Source organism: Lissotriton helveticus, chromosome 3_1 (genome assembly GCF_964261635.1).
Source record: "Lissotriton helveticus chromosome 3_1, aLisHel1.1, whole genome shotgun sequence".
Taxonomy (NCBI): domain Eukaryota; kingdom Metazoa; phylum Chordata; class Amphibia; order Caudata; family Salamandridae; genus Lissotriton; species Lissotriton helveticus.
Window position 1 is genome coordinate 299,468,886 of NC_136061.1, and position 24,335 is coordinate 299,493,220.

Here is a 24,335-nt window from a genome sequence, read left to right on the forward strand (position 1 = left end):
TTTTAAGGGGCCTGTCGTTATGACGGCTGTGCCGACCCCTGGATCTAGACCGATGTCTAGAAGAAGATCTTGGCCTGGGGGGTGATCTTGGCCTGGTAGGTGTTCTCGACCTGGCAGCAGATCTTGACCTGGAAGGAGATCTTGAACTGGCTGGCGATCGTGGCCTCCGAGGAGGAGACTTTAATGGTCTGACTGGAGTGCTTGTCCTTGGACCGTATGGGGAGTATGTGCGGGAGTAATCCGAGCCCGGACTACTGTGACCGCCCGATACAGCACCCTGTGGGCAGCGAGGTGACACACTGCGTGATGTGTCCGCAGATCTGGGGGAGACTTCTGGAGAGATCTCCACAATATTCAGCCCAGGAGATGATGATGATCGATCCCCTGATGACCCTCTGCACCCAGGATCTGATCGCCCCAGTGACTCCACAATAACCGATGACGTTTCATAACCATTGGCATCGAGCGAGGTCTTGATGATCTTGACGTCGATCGTCCACGGCGTGGTGACCTCGACTGCGATCTTTGAGGTCGATTTGGTGACCTGGACGGCGATCTTCCTCGACGTCGTGCCGACGGCGACCCTTCATGCCGTCGTGTCAACGGCGACCCTTCCTGGCGTCACCTCGATGTCGAACTCCTCGACGTCGACACGCCAGCCGGCGGCGATAAGGTAGCCATCATTACTCTCGACGCTGACTCCTTCGAGGGAGGCGGAGAGTGTCTCGATGTTGACGGAAGCCTCAACGTCAACTTGGACTTGCCAGCAGCCACAGACTTCGAGCCCGAAGTGTGGTGCCTCGACGCCGAATTACTTGGGTGCGGCGGAGACTCTCGACGTCCTGATGGTGTTCCTGAAGAGTGTCTGGGCCACTTCGACTGCGACTACGACTGTAACTCTTGTCCTTCCTTCCTCTTCCTGGGGGCAGGAGAAGCGGAACGTAGCAGTTTTTGGCCATGCTTGCTGGAAGACGACGTCCTGGGGCCTCCCTGGCCACCCACCTGATGACTCTTGCCCTTCTCCAGGATGGCATGGAGTCCGATCCGTGCTGTCACGAAGGGTCTGCCTAGGGAACTTCTGACAGTGGTAGCACTGGTCAGGGTTGTGTGCAGATGGAAGGCACACAATACACACCGAGTGTGGGTCTGCCAGTGCCATCTTCTTGTCACAGGAAGGACACTTCCGGAATAAAGCAGGCATTCTGACAGAACATTTCAGTGGAATTCCACAAAAAACAAAGCAGAAGCCTTAATAAACCAGAAAATTTCTAATTTTTAGAAAAATTCACTTAACCAAACAGTTTCAGTCAAAAACTGAAGAGCTCAAGCTCCAGGATCCTCTCAGAAGGAGCCGGAAAAAAGAACTGGCCCAACTGCCACCTGTGGTGCATCATGGGAGCAAGGGGTCGCCTTCAGGTCTTAAAGGCACGGTACCCCTACTCTAATGCCTTAAAGGCAAGGTGTCAGTCTTTCTTTATTTCTTTATACTCTACTGCAGCTTACTGGCAAATGCCTGCAATTACAGGTTTTTCTATGGCAATAAAGCATTGTTGTATGCAAATGTTTACTGCTCTCTTTCTTCCTTAGGGGTTGGGAGAGTACAGCTGTGTTTATGCAAATCCATGTAATTTTCAGCATCTTTGCCAGTTTGGAAATATTTTCGGCTGCATGTATATGTTTTCACATATGCATATATAAATGTATATATATATATATATATATATGTATTTTCTATATGCTCCGGGATCCCGCACATGGCCGGGGATTATTCCCGCACATGGGCGGGGATTATTCATAGATTATGACTATTGATGAGTATCCCCTGGATGAGAAGTCGGCGGGATCATGTGCGCACCTGGTGCATACAGGGGAGGGGCGGAGTCCACCCCGGTGAAGGCGGGTGGGGATCGGGTAGGCAGCATGCAAGTAGTATAGCTGGACCAAGCGAAGTATTGCGGAAGCAGTAATAATCCTGGGGGGCATCAGGGCATCACACCAATCCACCTCATCCAGAGTTCCCACCCATTGCTCCCATTGGTGTCAGAGTCGGTCGAGCGTGGTCAGGGGATTATTAATTAGTGTGCGGTAGATACGGGAAACTCCCCACTTCCCCAGATCCCCTAGCATGATCTGCGCCTCAGTCGGGTTGTGGTCAGGGATCCATGTGCCCTCAGAGAGGTGTACAAGGATGGCGTGACGCATCTGCAAATATTTGTAGAATTGGGACTTGTGAAGGGAATACCGGGTCCGTAAATCCACAAAGGAATGCATATGGTCACTCGCCCACACGTCGCCCAGTTGAGAGATCCCTATCAGATACCAGGAGCGAAAGCCCTGTAGGCTACTCACCTCCCTAATCCAGGTGTTGTACCAGAGGTGGGTGCACCGGGTCAACTTGTGTGTTCACAGAGTGTGCCGCAGCACGGCCCGCCAGGCAAGGAGCACTGAGCGCGTCACGTCCGGCAGTCGGGATGGAATGGGGTCCCCATAAAGCATGGCTTGGATGTCAGTCAGTGGCAGCATGTGCAGTTCAAGCCTGTAGGCCGGGTCAGACCGCCCCCCCATTAACCCCTTGCATGCGCGGTGAATTTTCGAGCTGTGCGGCGGTTTTAAAGAGTGGGCGGGATCATGACGGCCCCCAGCCATCATCAGCACACGCCCACTGCGATGCATGACGGCCGGGGGCCGTCATCAGCATGGAAGGGGTTAAACCAATCATGTAAGGAAAGTAAGCGTGCTGCCAGGTAATATAGATATAAGTGAGTCATCCCCAGACCTCCGTCAAAGAATGGGATCCTACCAGTATTTAGGGCCAGGCGAGCCCTCCCTTTCCCCCATAGGAATTTAGAGGCAATACTGTCTAGCTCTCGTAACCAATTCCTAGGGAAGCAGAGGGGGGTATTTTGAAGGACTTAGAGGAACCTGGAAGAATCCTCATTTTAAACAAGGCGATTCTCCCCATGGGGTTCAGAGGTAGCGTCTGCCATTTCTGGAGGTCCAATTTGGCTTTCTTAACCAAAGGAGTGACGTTAAGGGCCCAAGCCAAGTCGGGGAGCAGGGTCACCCATATCCCCAGGTATTTAAACGACTGGCGCCGGATTGGTATGTTGGACTGAAATGAGTTATCTGTTTTAAAGTAAAAACAAATCTATAACAGCGCCAAGAAACGTAATGAAACTGGCAGTCTTTAATGTAGTGACAGATATATTGTTAACCTTTTTCCAATGGTATTGATTCTTCCAATATTTTCTTTTAAACCTATCTAAAAGGCTGAATGTGTGTGTTTTTTTTAAATTTTAAATTGAAAATTACATCCGATGGAGTTCACAATTTGACATATAAAAGCAACAAGCTAAAAGCCATTAGGTAATTAATTAAATTAAATTAAAATGAAAACATACAATAGAAAGGAGAAAGATAAGCACTAACTTCATCAAAAGAGACTTTTGTCGCTATAATTTTTACGACATTGTGCTCTTCATTGTACCAAATGCAGTGCCATGTTAATTAGATTAGGGCAGTTAATTATTCTGTTCTTTGGAGAAAGGATCCCTTAACACTTGACCTATCCCATTGGCTTCATCTTTCTTAAAACTAACACAACACATCACTTTCTGAGGAACAGTGGATATATCTTCGTCAGAGGTCTGTATGTGTTTCTAATAGTTATAGGCCTAACTTGCTGCTTTTTTTGTTTTATATGCATGGCATATCAGACCTATGCATCTTCATGAGATTTTTACGTTTTCTCTGGGTGTGCGACACAATAATGGTAGTTCTGAATGTAAGGCGTCCTTATTTATTAAAGCGGGGAATTAAAGGGGAAAGGAGTTGGCCTAACGGGCAGGGCGGTCAAGCTCGAATCTGTGGAACTGGGTTTGAGTCTCAACAATGACGCTTAACATCCTGTGATTCTGGGCAAATAACTTAATCTCCCTGCGATTAACAAAATTAAAAAAACAACAAAAAATGAATGTGCCCTCATGTAACGCAACGAGTGCTATATAAAGCACTCTGATACCCGATAACTTCGGGTCAAGTTTGCGCTATATGAAAATAAAAAATAAATTAAAAAAGCAATGTCAATCTGTATTCACATTTTTCGAGTGAGACTGGTGGCAACAGTGAGCAAGATCATTGATATGTATATACTCTTTCTATGTGGCTATTTCTACTGAATTTTAATTAGAAAGATCCTAGAAAGGCTTGAAACAATATTGGTCTTGCCTGTTTGATTTCCATAGAATGAGGAAAAATATTATGGATGCCCGCACTTCCTCCATAGTGTGACTGTTATTTTAATGAAGAAGTCTGTTGCAGTTAAATAAAGGTCACAATACAAGTGATTTCTAAAAACTGACCCGAAATAACACTAATATTCCTCCAAGAAGTGGACTTGCTACAAATGGGTTGATGTAAGCCTCGTACTGATAGACATCCATGATGTGTGCTATTTATTCATCTGTGCTTCTAAATACTGAAGTAATGCTGCTGTTACATACTAGATGGGTTGTGTTGAGTCGCTGTTCATTGTGATGAAACGTACTGCCGTTCTAAGCATTGTTTGCATGTTTATGGATGAAATAAATACTTAAGGTATTATTTTTTTTTAAGTTCAAGAGGATTTTATTGAGAAAAAAAAAGTTATACAAATAGTAAAACCAAATACAATATAAGTGATACATTCGGCCACAAGTTGAAAAAATCCAAACAGGAGCTCAACTTGGGAAGTGAGAAAAATATCTGTGAATAAGATTAAAAAGAAATCGATGAGAAATAGAGGATCTGAACCAATATAGGCCTTCCGCAAGTAAAAGCAAACCGTATCACTTTCTGATTTGAAAATGGGGACAAGGGAGGAAACAGAAGAAGAGAAAGATAAGTAGAAAAGCAGAGAAGATAGTAGCAGAAAAGATGAAAGGGAAGAGAGGACAGAAAAGCAGAAAGAAGAAAAAGAAGGATTCCCACAGAACTAACCCAATCTAGAACAAAGAACAGATAATAATTAGACAGACAAATCAACAGGGAACTGAGGGACTAACCCTTTCGAGGAGAGTTCCATATAATCATCCAAGGCTGTCCAAACCCCTTTAGAAATGGAAGGCGTAAGGTGTGCTAGATCGACCGAGGTGTGGGCACTGCGTAAAAAGGATATCCACGCCCACCACGTATGGTAAGAGACAGACGAAAAGGATTTCCATTCCATAAGAATGATTTTAACCGCAACAGTCAAGAGAAGATCTAGTAACTGTAATTCCAAAGGGTCCAAAGGGAGAGGGGTAGGAGAAGCCAAGGGACCTAATAAGACTAAGGGAAAGGAGAGATGAAGCTCAATGTTAAAAATAAGAGATAAGTGTTTCTGAATGAGGTCCCAAAAAGGTTTAAGTAAGGAGCAGTGATAAAACATATGGGGAAAATCACCAGCCACCAAACCGCAACTCCAGCAGAGAACATCGTCTTTAAGGGTGAGCGAATGAAGACGTACAGGCGTCCAATGGAGGAGATTGATCGAGAAAAACTTGGATTGCATAAGGGAGGGAGCTATTTTATTACGGAGAGCTAATTTACCAATGGATTGCCAAGCTTCGGATGAGATATGGTCCGTGATGTTATGATCAAAATGACGGGACCATTTTTGTTGTACAACCGTCTGATCAGGAAGCGAAGTAGAGGACAGAAATTTATATATTTTAGAGGCAACATGACCAGATTTGATCCAGATGTGGAAAAGCGAAATGGTGGAGGAGGAGGGGTGAAGACGGACTTTAGAGACGGCAACCTTGATTTTAAGAAAGGTATAAAAGTCGATATTTGTCAAAGAGTGTGTGTGAGCCAAGGAAGAGAACGGTAAGGGGTCACCAGAGTCACTATACAGATGTTGAACAAGAGAGATACCCTTTGCTGCCCAATATGCCATGAGGGTGGGAGAAATATTAAGCTTGATTTTGGAGATCCTCCAAATAGAAGACCATCTAGTTTTATGCAGAGGAATGGCCGCCTTCCTATCTAATTTCTTGACCGCAGCAATTGTATCAATAATAATAGAGCGGGAAAACAGAATATGCAAAGACGATGTAGTACAAAAAGAGGCAATAGGTAAAGGTGATGCCAAATCCTGTTCTATGAGCAACCAAGAGGGAATATGACGAGGTGGAGGAGCGAACCACAACGCACCCTGAGAGGCCAAGAAAGCTGTTTGGTACTTCTCCCAATCAGGAAAGTTACATCCTCCCATATCACAGGGTCGACGCAAATATTTGTATGCTAAACGAGCTCGTTTGCCATTCCATAGGAATTTAGATGTTAGAGCATCAATTTCTCGAAAGAAGGAATCAGACAATTTAAGCGGGAGCATGGAGGAAACAAAATTAATAATCGGCGTGATCATCATTTTTAGAGTTTGTAGGCGACCCCACCATGAGATATGTTTTGGAGACCATGTATCCAAAAGACTGCGCACTTTGAGGAGAGTCTGAGATTCATTATAAGCCACAGTAGCATGAAGAGTAGAACAGAAATAAATTCCCAGATACTTGAAATGTTTAGATTGCCACTTAAAACCAGCCAAACCCATATGAGCAGGAAAACAATAGGCATTTAAAGGGAACATCTCCGTCTTATCCTTATTGAGGGTGTAACCCGAGACCGTTGAAAACAAGGAGATGGTGTCAGAGATAGCAGGTATGGCCAAGGCGATATCGTCCGAGAAAATTAGAACATCGTCCGCGTAAGCGGCAGTTTTAAGACAATGAAGGCCAAAAGAAAAACCTTTTATATCAGGGTGTAAGTCAATCAACCGAAGAAGAGGATCAATAGATAATAAAAATAAGAGAGGGGACAAGGGACATCCTTGTCTCGTACCCTGACGAAGATTAAAAAACGAAGACGTAGCACCATTAACTCTAATATTAGCTTTAGGTTGGGAATATAGGGACATTACCATATTAATGAAAGAGTCTCCGAGGTTATGCGCGCATAAGACAGCTCGGAGGAATGGCCAAGAAACCTTGTCGAAGGCCTTTTCCGCATCAAGGGCCAAGGCCGCAGCAGGGAGATGCGATCGCTTGGCAGCACCGATAATATGACAAAAAGTGCGTATATTATCCCTTGCAAGACGACCTTTTACAAAACCAGTTTGGGAGGGATGCACCAGATGGGGAATAAAGAATTCTAACCTTTTAGCTAGGATTTTAGCAAAAATCTTTGCTTCCATGTTTAGGAGGGAAATAGGACGGAAGTTTTTAGGATCCGAATGATCTTTCCCCTCCTTCGGAATTACAACAATAGTGGCTTCAGCAGCCGAACCAGAAACAGATCCATCCTGAACAAAAGAATTAAAGACCGATTGTAACTTAGGGACAAGCGAAGGAAGAAATGTTTTATAAAATAATATTGGATAGCCATCAGGGCCAGGGGCTTTACCAGAACGTGTGGCCTTAATCGCAGCCACTATTTCTTCAGAAGAGATAGGGTCATTTAGAATAGAGCGATCTTCCTCAGAGACTGACTGAATCGGAATTGATTTTAAAAAATCTTGACATTGGTCAAAAGAGGATTGGTTAGAAGGAGTATATAATTTATTATAGAAGTCGCGAAAAACTTCAAGGATGTCTTCTGTTTGGAATTTTTTAGAGCCGGTGTGGTCCGTAATAGAAGAGATTTGCGAGGATTTAAAAGAACAATCTTGAAATTTTAAGGTAGCAGCCAGAAGTTTCCCAGCCCTATTCTTTAATAGTAGCTTCTTGGACTTTTGTGCTTGGACACCAATATGAGCCCTTTTAGTAACAATTGTATTATATTTGTACTTTAGGCATTTTAATTGTTGTAAACAAGACGGATCCTTAGTATGCCGGAAGGAGGCTTCAAGAGTTTTGATTTCAGAAGATAAATCTGTAAGTTCTTTTTTAATCGATGAGTTACGCTTGGACATACATTTGATAACCTGCCCCCGGAACGTGCATTTAAAAGAGTCCCATAAAACGATCGGGGAAGAGACAGAACCCTCATTTTCACGGAAAAAAGTATCTATAGCTGTAGAAAATTCAGCAACCTGGGAAGAGTCATGTAGTACTTCAGTATTTAGTCTCCATGAACGAGAACGTGGTTTAGGGGCAAAGGATGATAGCGTGAAACTGACCGCAGCATGATCAGAGACCACTATAGGGTGTATAAGCGGAGCGGAAGAGGATGAGACAAGAGAGGAGTGAACTAGGAGATAGTCAATACGAGAGAAGGAAGAGTGAGGCGAAGAGAAGAAAGAAAAATCACTACCAGTAGGATTATGAAGACGCCAGATATCCTGAAGATGGGAGATGGAACACATGTTAAGCATTTGTTTGTGGGATTTTGGAGGACGAAACTGAAATGAAGAATTCCTATCTAAGAGAGGGTCCATTGGTAAATTAAAATCGCCACCAACAATGAGATTACCAGCATGTGGGGTGTTATTCAATGTGGTGGTAATGGATTTCCAAAAAGTGGGGTCATCAGCGTTCGGAGCATAGATATTCATAACATATAAATCGTGCTGACCATCCGACAATTTAGATAACAGCCACCGACCCTCAGAATCATGATTAGAAGACATTATTGATAAACCAGAGTTCCTCGAGATTAAAGTAACAACCCCATTCCGTTTGCCAGAGGCATCAGAACAAGCAACATCCGACACCCAATCCTTCTTCAAAAACAAGGCTTCGCTATTAGTGATCTTGGACTCTTGAAAAAGAACCAAATCTGCAGAGAGAGACTTACAATAATCCAAAATTTTTGACCTCTTCACCGGATGATTCAACCCCTTAACATTGAGGGATAACACATTTAAGCCTGGCATGTAGAAAGAGAGGGGTAAACAGAAGACGACACTGATAGTAGAAAAAGAAAATACGCCATAAAGACAAGGGACCAACCATGAAACAAAAGAAATACGGTGGGAGCGTGCATGTGGGAGAACCAGGAGAAAAAAAGAGAAAGAAGAGATGACAAGAGAATAGAAAGGAGAAAGAAAAGAAGTAGGAGGGAAGGTCTAAAAAAGACCCATATCATGCAAGGGAGAACGTGGAGAAAGCGAGCAAGGGACCCGCACAAGGAGCAACAGTGGGTGAAAACAGTAGCCCAATTCTAAAATATAACAGCTGATAGCAGGAAAAACAGAACTGGTAACAAGGAACAAGTACTATCGGAAGACATCGTTACAATGTAAAGAATAAAATTGATAATGAAAGAGTGCTACATTGCAGTGTAGGTAAAAAACACCACCTAGCGAACGAGCTAACTAGAATACGTCACAATAATAGAATAAATAACAACAAAAACTCATATGAGAAAAAGCCTAAACAGTATATAAAGTTGAAGTGAATAAAATCTATATCGTAAAAGCTAACCACATATTTAAAGAACAAACTCTAACAGCATACGTCAGTACTATGAAGTTGAATTATAGAAGTAAGAAAATAGCGATGTATGAGAAAGGAACTGTCAAAAAACAGCACCGTAAATGAATAAAAGAGAGAGAGAATAGAAATAGAGGAACAAGAGAAATAAATATCAAACCTAATACTGAAGAAAACTACACCAAATATAATATACCACTATCTTAGCAGTAGATATATGTATAATGAATAAGATTAGTAAAATAAGTAATAACACAGTAAATATATAAGGTACATCCTAAACAGTAGATAAATGCAAGGCATATAATATACTCATAATAAAAGATAACATCATAAATGAGGAAAAGGCATACCTGTATAGGATAAGAATAAGAAAGTCAGATATAGAAGGAAGAAAGTAGAAATGTAAGGGAGCAGATATGGAGAGAAAGAGGGGAAATGGTATATAAAAAGAAAGAGAAAAAAACCCGTACTAGAAAAAAGAAAGAAAGGTTAGAGAAGTGAGTAGGAGGAACAGAAAAGGACGACAGCTAAGAACTAACAGAGCGAGAAAGTGGATAGGAGTAGAATACAGGAGAAGAAAACAGTGGAGAGACAAAAAGCGTTCACACAGAAAAAGAAAAACATACGGAGAAGAGAGATAAAACCGAGAGCAACATGAAGAAAAAGAAGAACAGAAGTACCACGAACAAAGCAAGAAGGAGAGACCGGCAAAGAAGCCAGCTGGAGAGAGATTAGAAAGCAGGCAGTCAGAAAAATACAACCAGAAACAAACAATAAACAGCTCAAGTTCCCAAAGAACCAGGAGTCTGCGAAGTTGCTCTTTGGATTTCCATCTCTATCTCGTAAAAGTCAATATAACATTAGACTATCAGGAAGAACAGAAAGAGAAAAACATAAGAATATAGAAAGCCACCCTAAAGGAAACCGAAGGAGACAGTTCAAGTGCCCGAGGCACCAGGATCCTGTGAAGTCGCCCTCTGAATCTCCATCTGTATCTCCATCTGATTATCCAGGAAGGTAGCTAAGTCCGTCGGCTCATCGAAGATTCTGGAACGTCCTTTGTAGGAGATGCGGAATTTGGAAGGACCAGCAAAGGAAAAGGGAATGTTCATCTCAGAGAGACGTTTTCTCAGATTAAGGAAGCCCTTCCTTCTTATGACTGTGTCCCTGGCAAAGTCTTGAGAGATTGAAATCCGATGACCTTCCCAAACGACATTTTTAGTCTTGCGCATGTGAGCAAGAATTTGTTCCGTATGTTGATGACGCAGTGGCTTAAAAATTATTGCTCTCGGCTGGGTGGCAGACTTAGAACGAAAAGTAGGAACACGATGTGCTCTTTCTATCTCAAAGTCTCTCTGAAATGAGATTTGTAAAGTATCAGGAAGCCAATGGTACAAAAACTCAATCATAGAGGAAGATGATTTCTCTGCATCTTCCGGCAGGCCAAAAATGCGTAGGTTAGATCTACGATTACGGTCCTCCTGCTCAGTGAGATGTTTACGCAAAGCCGCCATTGAACGCTCCAAGTGGCTGAGAGACTTGGTTTGCTTCTGTATAGTATCCTCAGAGGAACTTATACGTGACTCAGTGGCCGACACTCTAAGAGAAAGGGCTTTGAAGTCATTCCTAATGGCGGACACCTCTACTTGCAGTAAGTCCGTATTAGTCTTTGTAGATTGGGCAATATCATGCACCTCATTAAGGCGCGCTAATATCGCGTGAAGAGTAGATGTGGTGTCTGACTGAACAGTCTCAGGTGTAGGGGACAATGACTTAAGGCGTTTAAGCGAAGCGCCAGCATCCTTTGGGTCCTTATGAGTTGTGGACCGGCCCATACTTGCAGCCATGAGAGACAGACCCTGTGAAAAAAAAATACACAGCCACTTGAGAAAAAAACTGCGTAGTTGCACCCTCAAAAAAGAAATACAACACGCCAGACGGAAGGAGCGCTAAACCAATGACATTGGCGGACTTATATGGCGAGCAGGCATCCAAATGAATGGCAGAGCCTCTTATAAATCAAGAGGGCACCGCAAGAACATTGTGAGGAAAAAGCAGTTCCAGTCACAGAGAGCAGTGCTGAAGAAAGAGAGAGCCTGCAACACAGTATCTAGCCACGTAGCACAAAGAGCATAAAAAGGGAAAAAAAAAGATGTTACCAGTTCAGCGCCGTTAGGAATAGTTGCCAGAGTACCCCCACATCGGCAATAGTGTAGCAAAACAGCACATTTGATGATAGGGCGCCGGCTCCGTCACCAGCGGTAAGATGGCGGCCACCCGTGAGGAGATCCAGCGTCAGTGCAGCTGACCGGGGAAAAACATGCAGCCGTCCGGCAGAAATCGCCGAAAAAGGTATCCGTCAACTCACGTCACCTTCCGGCACCCGGAAAATGTCATTCTAGTGAAGAGGGGCATTCGGGAAGCGGCTGGTAATCTCCGACAGCCCCCGCTCGCTTAAGAGCTCAAGCGCGGCACGCCATGTTTCAGCGGCGCGCAAGCCACGCCCCCTACTTAAGGTATTATTGAACAAAAAAAGATTCAATACAAATTTGGAGCAAATTTACCAACATTTTCCTCACACAGGCAAGTATAATAAATGTTCTTACGCATCGGTGAGCCATATGATAAACCTCTGACTTCGGGTCATTTTCCGTGGGTCCTTAAGCCTAGAGGAAACAAAAGGCATAATAAAAGGACTCGTACTGCTATAATGTTACAAGAAAATACTGAATGTTATGGCAGGCTTGGGTATTCTGCTGATTTGCTGGTATAATAAAAAAATTAAGCGACGTTAGCTTTAGGCTTGAGCTCAAATTACGTTTTATCCTATGCGACCGAGATTTGATCAAAGTTAAAAATAGGTCTGGCCAATCAACACTTGCTAAATGTCTACAGTATACCCTAAGGATTAACTGCTCTGTTTTAAAAATAAAGTAAGAAATGTCTATTATAGTTGTACAAATACTTTTGTTGAAACTGCTGGATACACAAAGAAAGTAAAAGGAAACTATGAGATAATACAAAACACATTAAGAGTGGCACAAAAATCATCTGATTTTTCAGAATATACCCCAAATACAAAACTGAAAATATGGGGAGTGTGCTAAATGTAAACTACTGTAATTTAGCCAAAAGGTGACCGTTAACATTAAATGGTAGGATACATCTAATTAAGAAGACTCTTCTACCTCAAATCGCCATCTCTATCTAGGAAAGATGGAAAGAGTCAAACTTCAGTCAAAAGCAGATTTATTAAAGATGGAAAATAGGGAACCCAGAATTGTGAGGGAACCCCTATTATTGATGTAGAAAGCATGATAGGCATTACCAGATTTACAGTGTTTAAACTGACACATTATTAAGACGTAATTTATCAACAGTCCAGAAATAAATACATTTCAATATGATACAGTTCTATTTTTGTTATGTTTTTTATCAACTGATAGATATTACAAGTGTAACCTGCACCCCACTACACAACCCGCTGCAATATGGTATCATACGCTCTGAGTGTCACATAGACACAATAATCTCAACAGACATCATCAACCGTACGGTCTTTCGTGAAGTTATGGAAGCATTACTTATCAAATTGGTTGCTAACACTGTCACATGCCAGTTCAGACCTTGGATTTTTGTAATTTCAAGCTTTTCTCCAACTGTAGCTGCTAGTGGGTTTTGTAGAAGATATTGTTCAAGTAATGCCCAGATGTCCTTGTGCTGTCCTTTTGGGGGTATGAGTTACCAGTATTCCAACAAATGTTCATTACCATATGATACACTTATCCAGTCAATGCTCTGAGGTCCCAGGCCTCGCTCCCATCAATATGAGACAGTTCTTAGCACAGTTATATGTGATTTTATAAGGTTCATTGTTTACTTTGATGACTTAATATTTGTATCCTATTTTTATTGGTTTTCTCTCAACAATATCTGATTCTCAATTCGGTAATCAGATATTATATTAGTGATCTTTTGTTGATTTTAAAACTTTATATTATTTTTGGGGACCGGCACATCTTCTGCATCATAAGTTTACCAAGTTCAAGAGGGAAAGACACACAGAACAGAAAGACAGAGGAGGAGAAAACCAACAAACAAGCATTTACAATGCAATAGGTCTCGCATTTACGCAGGTTTAAGCTATTGGCATTGTAAATGATAATGTGTTTTATTTATGTTTCATAAACCAAAAGGCAAATAAAAGGCATTGTTATTTACAATGCCAATAGCGGAAATTCTTGTAAATGCGAGACCTGTTGCATTTCAAATGCTTGTTTTATAATTTGTCATTGCATACGGTCTGTTTCTTTATCACACAGTGTAGACCCACTTGCGCAAATGTTAATTATCTTGCCCAATGTGCATTGAATGCCTTCCATTATTGCATTGATCAATTCAGGATTTCTGTCTGAATATAAGAATGTTCTCATAGAGATAAACAAGCTGAATCCACTCGGACGCCTATAGCTATCGCTGGCATTAAAGTTAGATTTCTGTTCAGTTATTATGCAATAATGGCCCTCGTGCAAGCGCTGCTGTCACTGTGCATGCATCACCTGTATTTATAGATCACAATATCTTTAGAATTTGATCTCGTCTTTATGCCTGGTGCTCTTTTTCCTCATGGAATTAAGGCTGGCACGTACATTATGCATTATCTGCATTGCTGATAAAAATGCAGGCTTTCTTTTTGATTACAATACACTGTGCTCGCAGCGCCCCATATGTGCTGATGACACCCATTCCTCCTTGTGAGCCAGCATGACCTGTGTTTATTCTGAATATTAATGTTAGAAAACTATCTGATTGATGTTGTCATTTGACATGTATGTACATCACACATGCGCTCTCCACAACCCAGCAGACACCGGCCTCTCCATGCTTTACCTGCCTGCTGGTATTGTGGATATGAGACTACTACAAGGCTCCCCCAACTTGGAGGAAGACTCCCCGGTGCACAGCGCTCAAGTGACTACAAAGTCTTAATATTTATACACAGTTCATCATAAGATTGAATCAGCAAAGTTGAGAAATTCCACGTTTTTAATCCAAACTCATTACTTTCATGAGTGAGTACTTCATAAATGTTTGAAATATGGTTCACAAACGAGTTCCAACATGAGCCATCCAAAATTAACGATCCCAATGCATGTCGGGCTAATCAATAGCCCTTCTTCAGGGAATGCTCTACAACATAAAGAAAGTATCAATCTGTCACTAAACATTTCAAAAGAATACCATGATGCATAGTTAGATGAACCCGTGCTCGTGCAAAACATGCTGTCTCACTCGAAAAGTAACAATGTGAATTAACAAAAAATGGGTGAAATCTATTTGCAAGATCAGGCAGTGTACGTATATTAATAGCGCTGGAGGAGTTTATCAAAGGGTAAATGCAACAATTAACGCTACGCGACTCGCATGACCCATGTGCACATAACTCGACGCGGCAGTGATCAACATGCTAAACTCGCGCTAAACAAATCTTCGATGCAACTCACGTAGATGATCACATCGGAATAGAAGCCAGGTCACAGGAACCTACACAAACGAAAGTGCACGTTAAGCGCTGCTGTTAGACGTGCCTAAGCGTTACTAAAATTGAGCGGTCCTCAGTAGAGGTACTTACGGTTATCCGCCCATATGGAGTCCCTCATTCGGTAACCGGCTCAAAGCGAATAGCCGCCAGTGTGTCGAGGAAGTTAGTAAACGCGCTGCGTGGTGATTAAACATAGACAAAGGACCAAAAAAGGTGAAAACCAAGCGCCATCTTGGAAAGGGCATGTCTAATAAACACTTGGTAAATGATGTTCGAACTGCGAAACATGGCAAACATAATACGATATATATGGTGATGTGCTAATACCAATCTGCGAAATGCTACATAAACAAAAATATTAATGATAAGTGCAACATGGTAAATCAATGAATATATGACAAAGATATCACAGATATCAAAGGAACATTACAGATAGCACCAAGTCTATAGGTAACACAGGAATTCCATCCTGTCATTGAGTCCGTGCGGCTGCATCGTCGCCAGGAAGCGGATCCAAAAGTTCTCTCTTTTTAGTAAAGTGTTTTTATTGTTGTGGGTTGGTGTCACTTGCTCCAATACCAAAAATGTTAATTGAGCTACTGTGTGGTTATGTTCTAGAAAATGTGCAGGAACTGTCGATTTGATATTCCCAGTTCTTATGTTGCTTTTGTGCTCCAATATCCGCACACGTATTTTTCTCTCAGTGTGACCAACATAACATTTCTCACACGGACACTTCAACAGATAAATGACATTGGCAGAGTTACAGGTGGCATTAACTCGCAGTCGGATAGGATGACCCTTCATGGGATGATTAGTGACATTCCCTTGTATGCAATTATTACAATTGCTGCAATTGTAACATGGTCTGAGGCCATTAAACGCTTCTGGTTTGAGCGGCTCTCTGGGTTTGGTTAAGATCTCTTTGAGGTTGCGTCCCCTGGTATAGGCAAACAAGGGTGGTTGTGTTAATTTTGGATGACTCATGTTGGAACTCGTTTGTGAACCATATTTTAAACATTTATGAAGTACTCACTCATGAAAGTAATGAGTTTGGATTAAAAACGTGGAATTTCTCAACTTTGCGGATTCAATCTTATGATGACTGTGTATAAATATTAAGACTTCGTGGTGGGAGGAGCTTGGCGGGCATCCGAGATGGCCGCGTGAGCTCAGCGCTCCCCGGACCCCCGCCACTCCCGGCATGATATCCTGAACTAATACTGACTTTTTACGAGGATTTGTGTAGAGGACACTGGGCTGATTGCCCTGGACTTTTTGAAATTTGATTTGGAACCGGGGTGCCGGAGTTACATCGATTCGGACTTTCGGGCTCCGCCCTCGAGGTACGCCTGGGACTGGGTGAGGCTCAGTGGCCGTCTTGCAGTTGAACAACAACGGCAGGGGGATTCGACTTGTGGGTCCCCCTCTTAAGTTTCGGTTTCGTTTCTGCCTCGGACTGAGATATCTGGCAGAGGAGCCTGGCCTGGGCTGAAGTCGGGGCACGGATCGGCTATCGGGCCTTTGGCTGGTTTATTCTCCTGTCTGTTGATCCTCCCAATAGTGGTACCCTAGCTGCGGTTCTTTGGTCCCGAGGCCCTGCTTTCCTGTGCTCATTCTATCGAGCCTAGTTGATCTCCTGGTGACGCAGTTCCATCATGGCTGGCAGGGGTGACCGAGAGACTCGGAAGACCAAGACGCCCCTGCGTGGGGGCCCGGTCCAGTCCAATGTTATGGACCGCTACACCCATTCTAAGGGGTCCCCCGGAGCCGCCCTGCCCGGATCCAGTACCGCTGACCACGCGGTGGATGCGTCGACGGAGCCGTCCTTGCAGGACGTCATGGGCGCCATTTCTGCCATGAAGGAGACGATAGGCCAACAATATGAAACTTTGGCCCACAAGATTGACACCGTGGCCATTGATGTGAACTTGATTCGTGCTGACCTGTCGAAAACCAATGAGAAGGTGAAGTCGTTGGATCTCAAGTCGTCCAGTCTCATGGAAGACGTTTCGGAGATGCAGACGGAGATCGGCAACCTTCGTAAGGTGAACGACTTCATGACCCGGCGCTTGGAAGACTTTGAGAACAGGGCCCGTCGCTGTAATGTGCGCGTGGTCGGCGTTCCGGAGAATCCAGAACCTCACTCTGTTGATCTCCTTGTTGAGGACTTGATCCAGAATTACCTCTCCCCGTCTGGTTTGACTAAGTTCTTTGCAGTGGAACGTGCTCATCGTGTTCCGGGGGGCAAGGGTAAGCCGGGTGCCCCGCCGAGGCCTATTGTTGCGAAACTCTTCCATTATAGGGATCGGGACGCTATCCTGCAAGCATCACGTGTGAAGGGCCCGGTGGCCTTTGAGAACGCCACGGTGAACTTCTATCCGGACTTTTCTCAACAGGTCCAGAGACAGCGTATGGGCTTCCGTGATGTCAAGAAACGTCTCCGAGACATGGGGCTTCGCTACGCCATGCTTTTTCCGACCAGGCTGCGCGTCGAGTACAACGACCGAACCTTCTTCTTTGATCGGCCTGATTCTGTGAATGACTGGATGGACTCTCTGCCTGATCGACCTCCTGAGACTGAGTCCGCCGCCCACCCGGGTGGTGCTGAGGGTGGCATGGAGAGCTGAACATTCCGCCTACGCCTGGGCCCTCGAATAGAGTAAACTCTTCAGGGATTTAATGCCTCAGTGCCTCTGCTGTTTGTGTGTTTTCCTCATTATCTGTCCTACTCGGGGTGGCGGGTGGGCCAGAGCCTTTCCTCCTCCGGAGTTCTTTTTGTAGAATAGGGGTTCTTGGGCGACAGGCACACTGCATGTTGGGGTGGCTATTTAGCATTTTGCAGGGGTGCAGGGTGGGGGGTGTTCTCTTGACTGTTGGGGGGTGGGTGGTTGAGATGTTTATTGTTTATGTGTTATGTTTTCAAGGCGAATCAATCTTGCTTCTGATATTTGTTATGTCATGCTCATTGCGGGGGGGTTTCGGCGTTGCTGTGTGGGATGGGGGGTAGCGGGTTGAGGCTGGTTTCGTGGAATGTTAATGGTCTGTGAGATCGCATTAAGCGGAGCGTGGTGTTAAAATGTCTACGCCGTTTATCTCCAGATATTGTTTTTTTGCAGGAAACTCATTTGGTGGGCAATTCTTGTCGTGCGATGAATAGGTGGGGATATCGCCTTGCTGCGCATTCGGGGTTTACCACTGGTTCCAGGGGGGTGGGTATCCTTGTTCGGGCTTCCCTCCCCCTAACCATTGATGATGTGATCCTTGATGATCGGGGGCGTTATGCTGTCCTCGTGGGTCGCTATGAGGGTCGTACCCTCTCCTTATTTACTGTTTATGTGCCCCCCGGCCTACAGACTTCCACCTTTTCCGATTTGGGCCGTGTGTTGCTGGACCTTCCGATTTTAATTCTGTGATCTCCGGTCTACATGATCGCTACCCCCCTAGGGATACTCCCTCGGCCCAACAATGGCTAGGTGGGTTTTTAGACACGTTTGGTTTGGTGGATTGCTGGAGGCTCATGCATCCTACCCAGCTCCAATACACCTTCCATTCGGGGGCCCATGGGAGTCTGTCTAGACTGGATTATTTCCTGATGCCCGCGGCGCAGACGCCGGCGGTGCGTGAGATCAGACACCTCCCCCGGGGCATCTCCGATCATTCTCCGCTCTGGCTTTGTTTTGAGTTTGGGGTGGAGGCGGTGGGCCGAGTGGCTCCTATCAACCCCTGGTATATTGCCTCCCCTGAGACCCAAAACCTTTTGACTAAATCTTTAGATGCCTATTTTTTGGACAACGAGGGGTCGGTTTCCTCGGCTGTGTCACTGTGGGAGGCCTTTAAAACAGTGATACGTGGACAGGCCCTTTCCCTTATTGCTCAATCCAAGAAGGCTAGGAATCGGGAGGTGGTGGACCTTGAGACTGAGATTGCGGAGAGGGAGGCCGACTTGGAGACTGGGGTCACCTCTGATAAACTCCACGCCCTGGGTCTGAAACAATTTGCTTATAAATCCTTGGTCACGGATGCAGCTAGACTGATGTTTCGGGAACAGCAGGGGCGTCTATATGATGTGGGGGACAAAGCGGGTAAATTGCTGGCGTGGTTGGACAAGAAAGAGAGAGCGAATCGTGTGGTGCCTGTGATTCAGTCGTCGAATGGTGTCGCAGTGACAGACCCGGTTGGGATAGTGGAATGTTTTGCAGAATATTTTCGTGTGGTTTATACCCCTGTGTCTGGACGGGATGTGGTTGACTCTCGCCTTTTGTTGCGCGATATAGCTTTGCCCAGTGTTTCCGATCTAGACCGTGTCTCGTTGGAGTCCCCTTTTACTACGGATGAAATAGCGACTGCCATTCGTTCGCTCCGTTCGGGCAAGGCCTTGGGCCCGAACGGGTTGCCAATTGAGCTGTACAAGCTACGCCCTGACAAGGTAGCGCCTCATCTTCGTGCCATGTTTTTGGAATCCCGGGAACGAGGTAATCTCCCGTATGACCAGCGTCTTGCTACGATAGTCGTAATTCCCAAGGACGGGAAACCGCGGGACCTTTGTTCGTCTTATAGGCCCATTTCCCTGTTAAATGTTGAGCCTAAGGTCCTGGCTAAGCTCCTGGCGACCCGCCTACTGACGGTCATTAGCGACTTGGTTCATCCGGATCAGTCCGGATTTATCCCACATCGCAACACGGCTCTTAACCTACGTCGTCTCCACGGTGCTGTTGCGAGGGCGGAGCGTCTGACGGAGCCGGCCATTTTGGCCTCGTTGGATGCCTCGATGGCTTTTGACACGGTCGAGTGGCCCTATCTTTGGGCAGCTCTTGAAAAATTTGGTTTTGGACCTGAATTTATTGGATGGGTGAAGCTGTTGTATGTGGAACCCTTAGCGCAAGTGGTGGTGAACGGTAGAGTCTCTGTCCCCTTCAGCCTTGGTAGAGGGACCCGGCAGGGTTGCCCCTTATCTCCATTGCTTTTCGCCCTGGCCCTGGAACCGTTAGCTGCGTGGCTTCGGTGGGAACCATCACTCAAAGGGATCCGTTGGTCGCCGGACTTTGAAGACCGTGTCTCTCTTTACGCGGACGACATTCTTCTATATCTTACATCCCCGCGTAAATCCTTGAACGTCTTATTTGATGTTCTTACTTCGTTCGGAGCTAACTCGGGCCTTGTTATTAACTGGGCTAAGTCCTGCGTGTATGTTCTTTCGGGTATTTTGCCCTCTTTGCCGGCTAGGTTCCCTATCCAGGTGGTCCAGTCTGGCTTCAAGTATTTGGGGATTTTTATTACCCTGGACCCCTCCCTCCGGTTTGAGCGCAATCTCCTCCCCCCGCTTCTTCGATTGCGCCAAGATGTGGCCCGTTGGCGTAAGCTGCCCCTGTCTCCTCTGGGTAGGGCGGCTCTATTTAAAATGATGTCCTTGCCGCGGTTCCTCTACGCCCTTCAGAACTCCTTCGACGACATTCCCGCTACTTATTTCAGAGAAGTCGAGAGTCTGCAAAGACAATTGATTTGGGACGGGCGCCCACGTATAGCCCTCGCGAAACTTACTATCCCTTGGTATGACGGGGGCATAGCGCTCCCCGACATCAGGAGATACTACTGGGCAGCCCAGCTCTCGGCCATTAACCACGCGATATATTCGCCGGGTCGCGATCCAGCCTTTGAGATGGATAGGCTCCAGTTGCCGGGAGGGGACTTTAATAGAGCGCTATATTCTAGATCTGCCGGGAGCCATCTTGTGGGCCCGTCCAGGGCTGCGGTCAAAGTGTGGCGTGCTGCGAATGTGAGTTTGGGATGGGAGAATCGACTGACGCTGGCGACTCCGCTTTATGCTTCTGAACGTTTGGGATGTCTCTGGTCTACCAAGGGTTTTGAACGCTGGGATATGATTGGGATTTGTAAGGTGGGTGACGTTTGTGTGAATGGTCGCGTGAAGTCATTCCAGGCCCTTAAGGCGGAATACGACTTGAGTGATAGAGAGTTTTTCCGGTATCTGCAAGTTCGACATGCCTTGGCCTCGGTTGTGACTCCTGATGTGACCCTACCCGAGTCTTCCCCCCTTGAAGATCGTATATTAGATGGACACTTGCCCGACAGCACTATCTCGCTCATCTATAAGAAACTGATTCATAATCGTGCGGATTTGTTGGTCCGACTCCGGGAGATGTGGGTCGGTGATGGGTTGGAACTGGATGACGAGGACTGGCAGTCGGCACTCTCCTCCCCAAAGGAGGTCGCTATTCCCGCCCGTCTTCGTTTGGTGCAACTTAAGATCCTCCACCGGGTGTATGTGACTGGTCCGCGTCTGGTCGTGATGGGTTTTTCCCCGGATGGCTTGTGTAGGCGTGGCTGTGGGATGAGCGCTACCTTTCTGCACATACTTTGGGATTGTCCTCTGGTGGCGGCCTATTGGGTGGATGTGCTTGCGATAATGGCTGTAGTGACGGGTGTTGCCCTGCGGCCTGAGGCCCGACGATGCCTGCTGAATGTGTGGGAACCCTCCGATTACTCTGTGGCCCAGACTAGATGGGCGACCCTGGGTTACATGGTCGCGAAGCGCGACATTGCGCAACTCTGGGGCGTATCCCGACCTCCTGACGTTTCGGTGTGGGAGGATAACATGGACTGGTCCATGTTCCGAGAGAAGACAGTCTACGTGGCTAGGGGCAGACCAGGGGCGTGGACGAAAATTTGGGGTCAATGGAATGCATACCGTGGAGATATTTGTACCCCTCCCTTGGTTGCCACCCCCGATATTACCCTGTCTCCCTAGGCCGACGTTCCCGAAATTTTTCACTCTGTTCTAGGATTTTCCTGTCCTCCCTGCTTCCCCCCCCCCTCTCGGCCTTGCCGAATCTCATTGATTTATGTTTGTTCTCCTGTTTAGTGACTTCCCCCTCTGCTATTTGGGCTGACTTGATTACTGTACTCGCCTTGTTTTTGTGTTTGTTATTTTCATGTTTTATGTAGAAAAAGGTTGTATCCTATCCTAGGTCTGGAGCAATTTAATTCTATGATTTGGCCTGACCTCGGAAATGATGTCTACTTCATGTGTCGTGCTATGTGACTTAGCGGCCAGCCCGTGTGGTTGTGGGCCCATCTTTGTATTTTTATGATTGCTCAATAAAAAAATTTTAACCAAAAAAAATAAATTAAAAAAAAGACTTCGTAGTCACTTGAGCGCTGTGCACCGGGGAGTCTTCCTCCAAGTTGGGGGAGCCTTGTAGTAGTCTTCTGTCATTTACGCTGGTTGGCACAGACAGCATTCATCCATGGGAGCAGGCCACAGACCATTAAAATAAGGTTACATTTGGATCTACTAAGCTGTGCAAGTCCTTTTCAAAACTTTTGTCAGTTCACTATTGTGGATATGAGTGCAGGCTTTATGTTTATCACAGAACATGCTCTCCGGGTACATATAATATGCATTGATGCACCTATGCCACCTCCTATGTCTACATTACCTGTACTTATTGTGAATATTAATTTTGTATTCCAATCTGAATATCAGCCATTGCGCCCTCCTCGCTCCTGTGCACAATTATGTCACTATGCATGCATTACCAGCTGGTAATGCATTTGAGAGTGCAGGCTTTCTGTGTGAGTTCCTTGAAGCATGCTTTCCTCGCACCTGTGAATGCAGCTGCCACTCATGCCCCCTCCTGCATGTCTTTCAAATATTCATGATTATATGTATGTGTAGTCATAATGTAAAGTGCTCCCCCTTGCACCTACAGTGGTCTCCCTCCATGTATGCATGCATGACCTGTATTTACCGTGACATTGCGCAACCCTTCAAATCACTAATGTAGAAAATACAGCGTGCCCCCCTCGCTCTAGGAGCGCTGATGTCATTGTACCTGCATCTTAATATGAATATGATAATAATTCTGCATGATCCCATCGGTCCATAAACAATGATGTCACTGTAACTGCACCACCAGCACTTCCAATGAACATTACTGTTAGATCAGTGTTTGGTTGCACCGTAGTGCGCTCCTCTCGCTCCATAAGCACTGATGTGTGCATGACCTGCATTTATTCAGATTATTCATATTGGATTTATATTTGGGTACATAGTAGTGTGCTCAAAATACTATTAACAGCCATGTCAGCCAGTCTGCACGGCATGCAGTTATTATAAACTGTTTTAATTGGTGCAACGCAACGTGTTCCCTTACAGACTGTGATGTCAGTATGCCTTCACCACCTACTTTTATTTTGAATATGACTGGCACTTTTGCTTTATTCTAATACAGCGTGGTCTGCCTCGCTACACAAACACTGGTGTCAGTATGGTGGCAAGACCTGAATATACTCTGCATGCTAATTAATGGTTGACACAAGGTGCATGCTTATCTAGTTCGTAGGGAGGTTCAGATCGCGCAGTTACAGGAAACACACCTAACAAAGCAAGAGGGGGTGGCGCTGCAGCGAAGGTGGAGAGGGCAGCTGTTCAACACCACATATTCTGCATTTGCAAGGGGGGCGCTGATCTGGGTCCGAGCGGGGGTACCCTTTCAGATGACCAGACAGATAATAGACCCTGAGGGCAGATTTGTGGCCATAGAGGGGAAACTGAGGGGCCGAGATATAGTGCTTTGCAGTGTGTACGCACCCAATGTGGACCAATTGGCTTTCTTAACGAAGCTCTCTGGTGCGCTAGCGAGCTACTTAGCAGGCCCTATACTCATGGGGGGAGACTTTAATTCAGTGGTAGACACGACTCTGGACAGATCTCACCCGCCGCTGGGGACGTCACCGGTGCATCGCTTGGCGAAGCGCAGGCTTGAATGGCAGGAGAGATGGGGGCTGTTGGATGCTTGGAGAGCGTAACACCCTACCTTGAGAGACTATTCGTATTACTCTAGTCTGCACGATCTCCACGTCCGACTGGACACGTTCTTGTGCTCCCCGCTTGTGATCTCCACTGTAGCAAATGCTGAGTACTTAACTCGCACCCTGTCCGACCATAATCCCCTATTGCTGACACTAAACTGGATGACTGAAACCTCGCAGATCCCGACGTGGCAACTGCGCCCAGATACCCTTGATGACCTACTGTATAGAGAAGCGCTGGGGGAGAGAATTACACAATACTTCGGAGTAAATGAGGGCACCACGACCACCAGAGCGGTGGAGTGGGACGCCTTCAAGGTAGTCGTTAGAGGCCACTGTATCGGGAAATATGCTGGAGTCCGCAAAACGCTATTGGATGATTTAGATAAAGCAGAGAAAGCATTGCGGAACGCCGAGTTGGCGCGCCCAAACCACCCTGAACTCCAGGAAGAGGTCAGCGCGGCCAAAGAAGCAGTGGCAGTGGCGGTGGAGATGGAGAGGCTCCGGAGCTTCGACCATAAAATCTACCTGACGAGAGCGCACGCTGAGGGGGACAAGGCGGGGTC

At 45.6% G+C, this 24,335-nt stretch overlaps 1 protein-coding gene across 1 annotated transcript in view; it reads right to left on the bottom strand.

Moving 5' to 3' along the window:
* The window catches only part of GDPD1 (glycerophosphodiester phosphodiesterase domain containing 1), a 400,155-nt gene that overhangs the window by 45,455 nt on the left and 330,365 nt on the right, over positions 1-24,335 (bottom strand). The window contains exon 8 of the mRNA XM_078679844.1: positions 12,002-12,061. Coding sequence (XP_078535970.1) covers positions 12,002-12,061 — 60 coding nt within the window. The remainder of the gene's footprint in view (positions 1-12,001; positions 12,062-24,335) is intronic.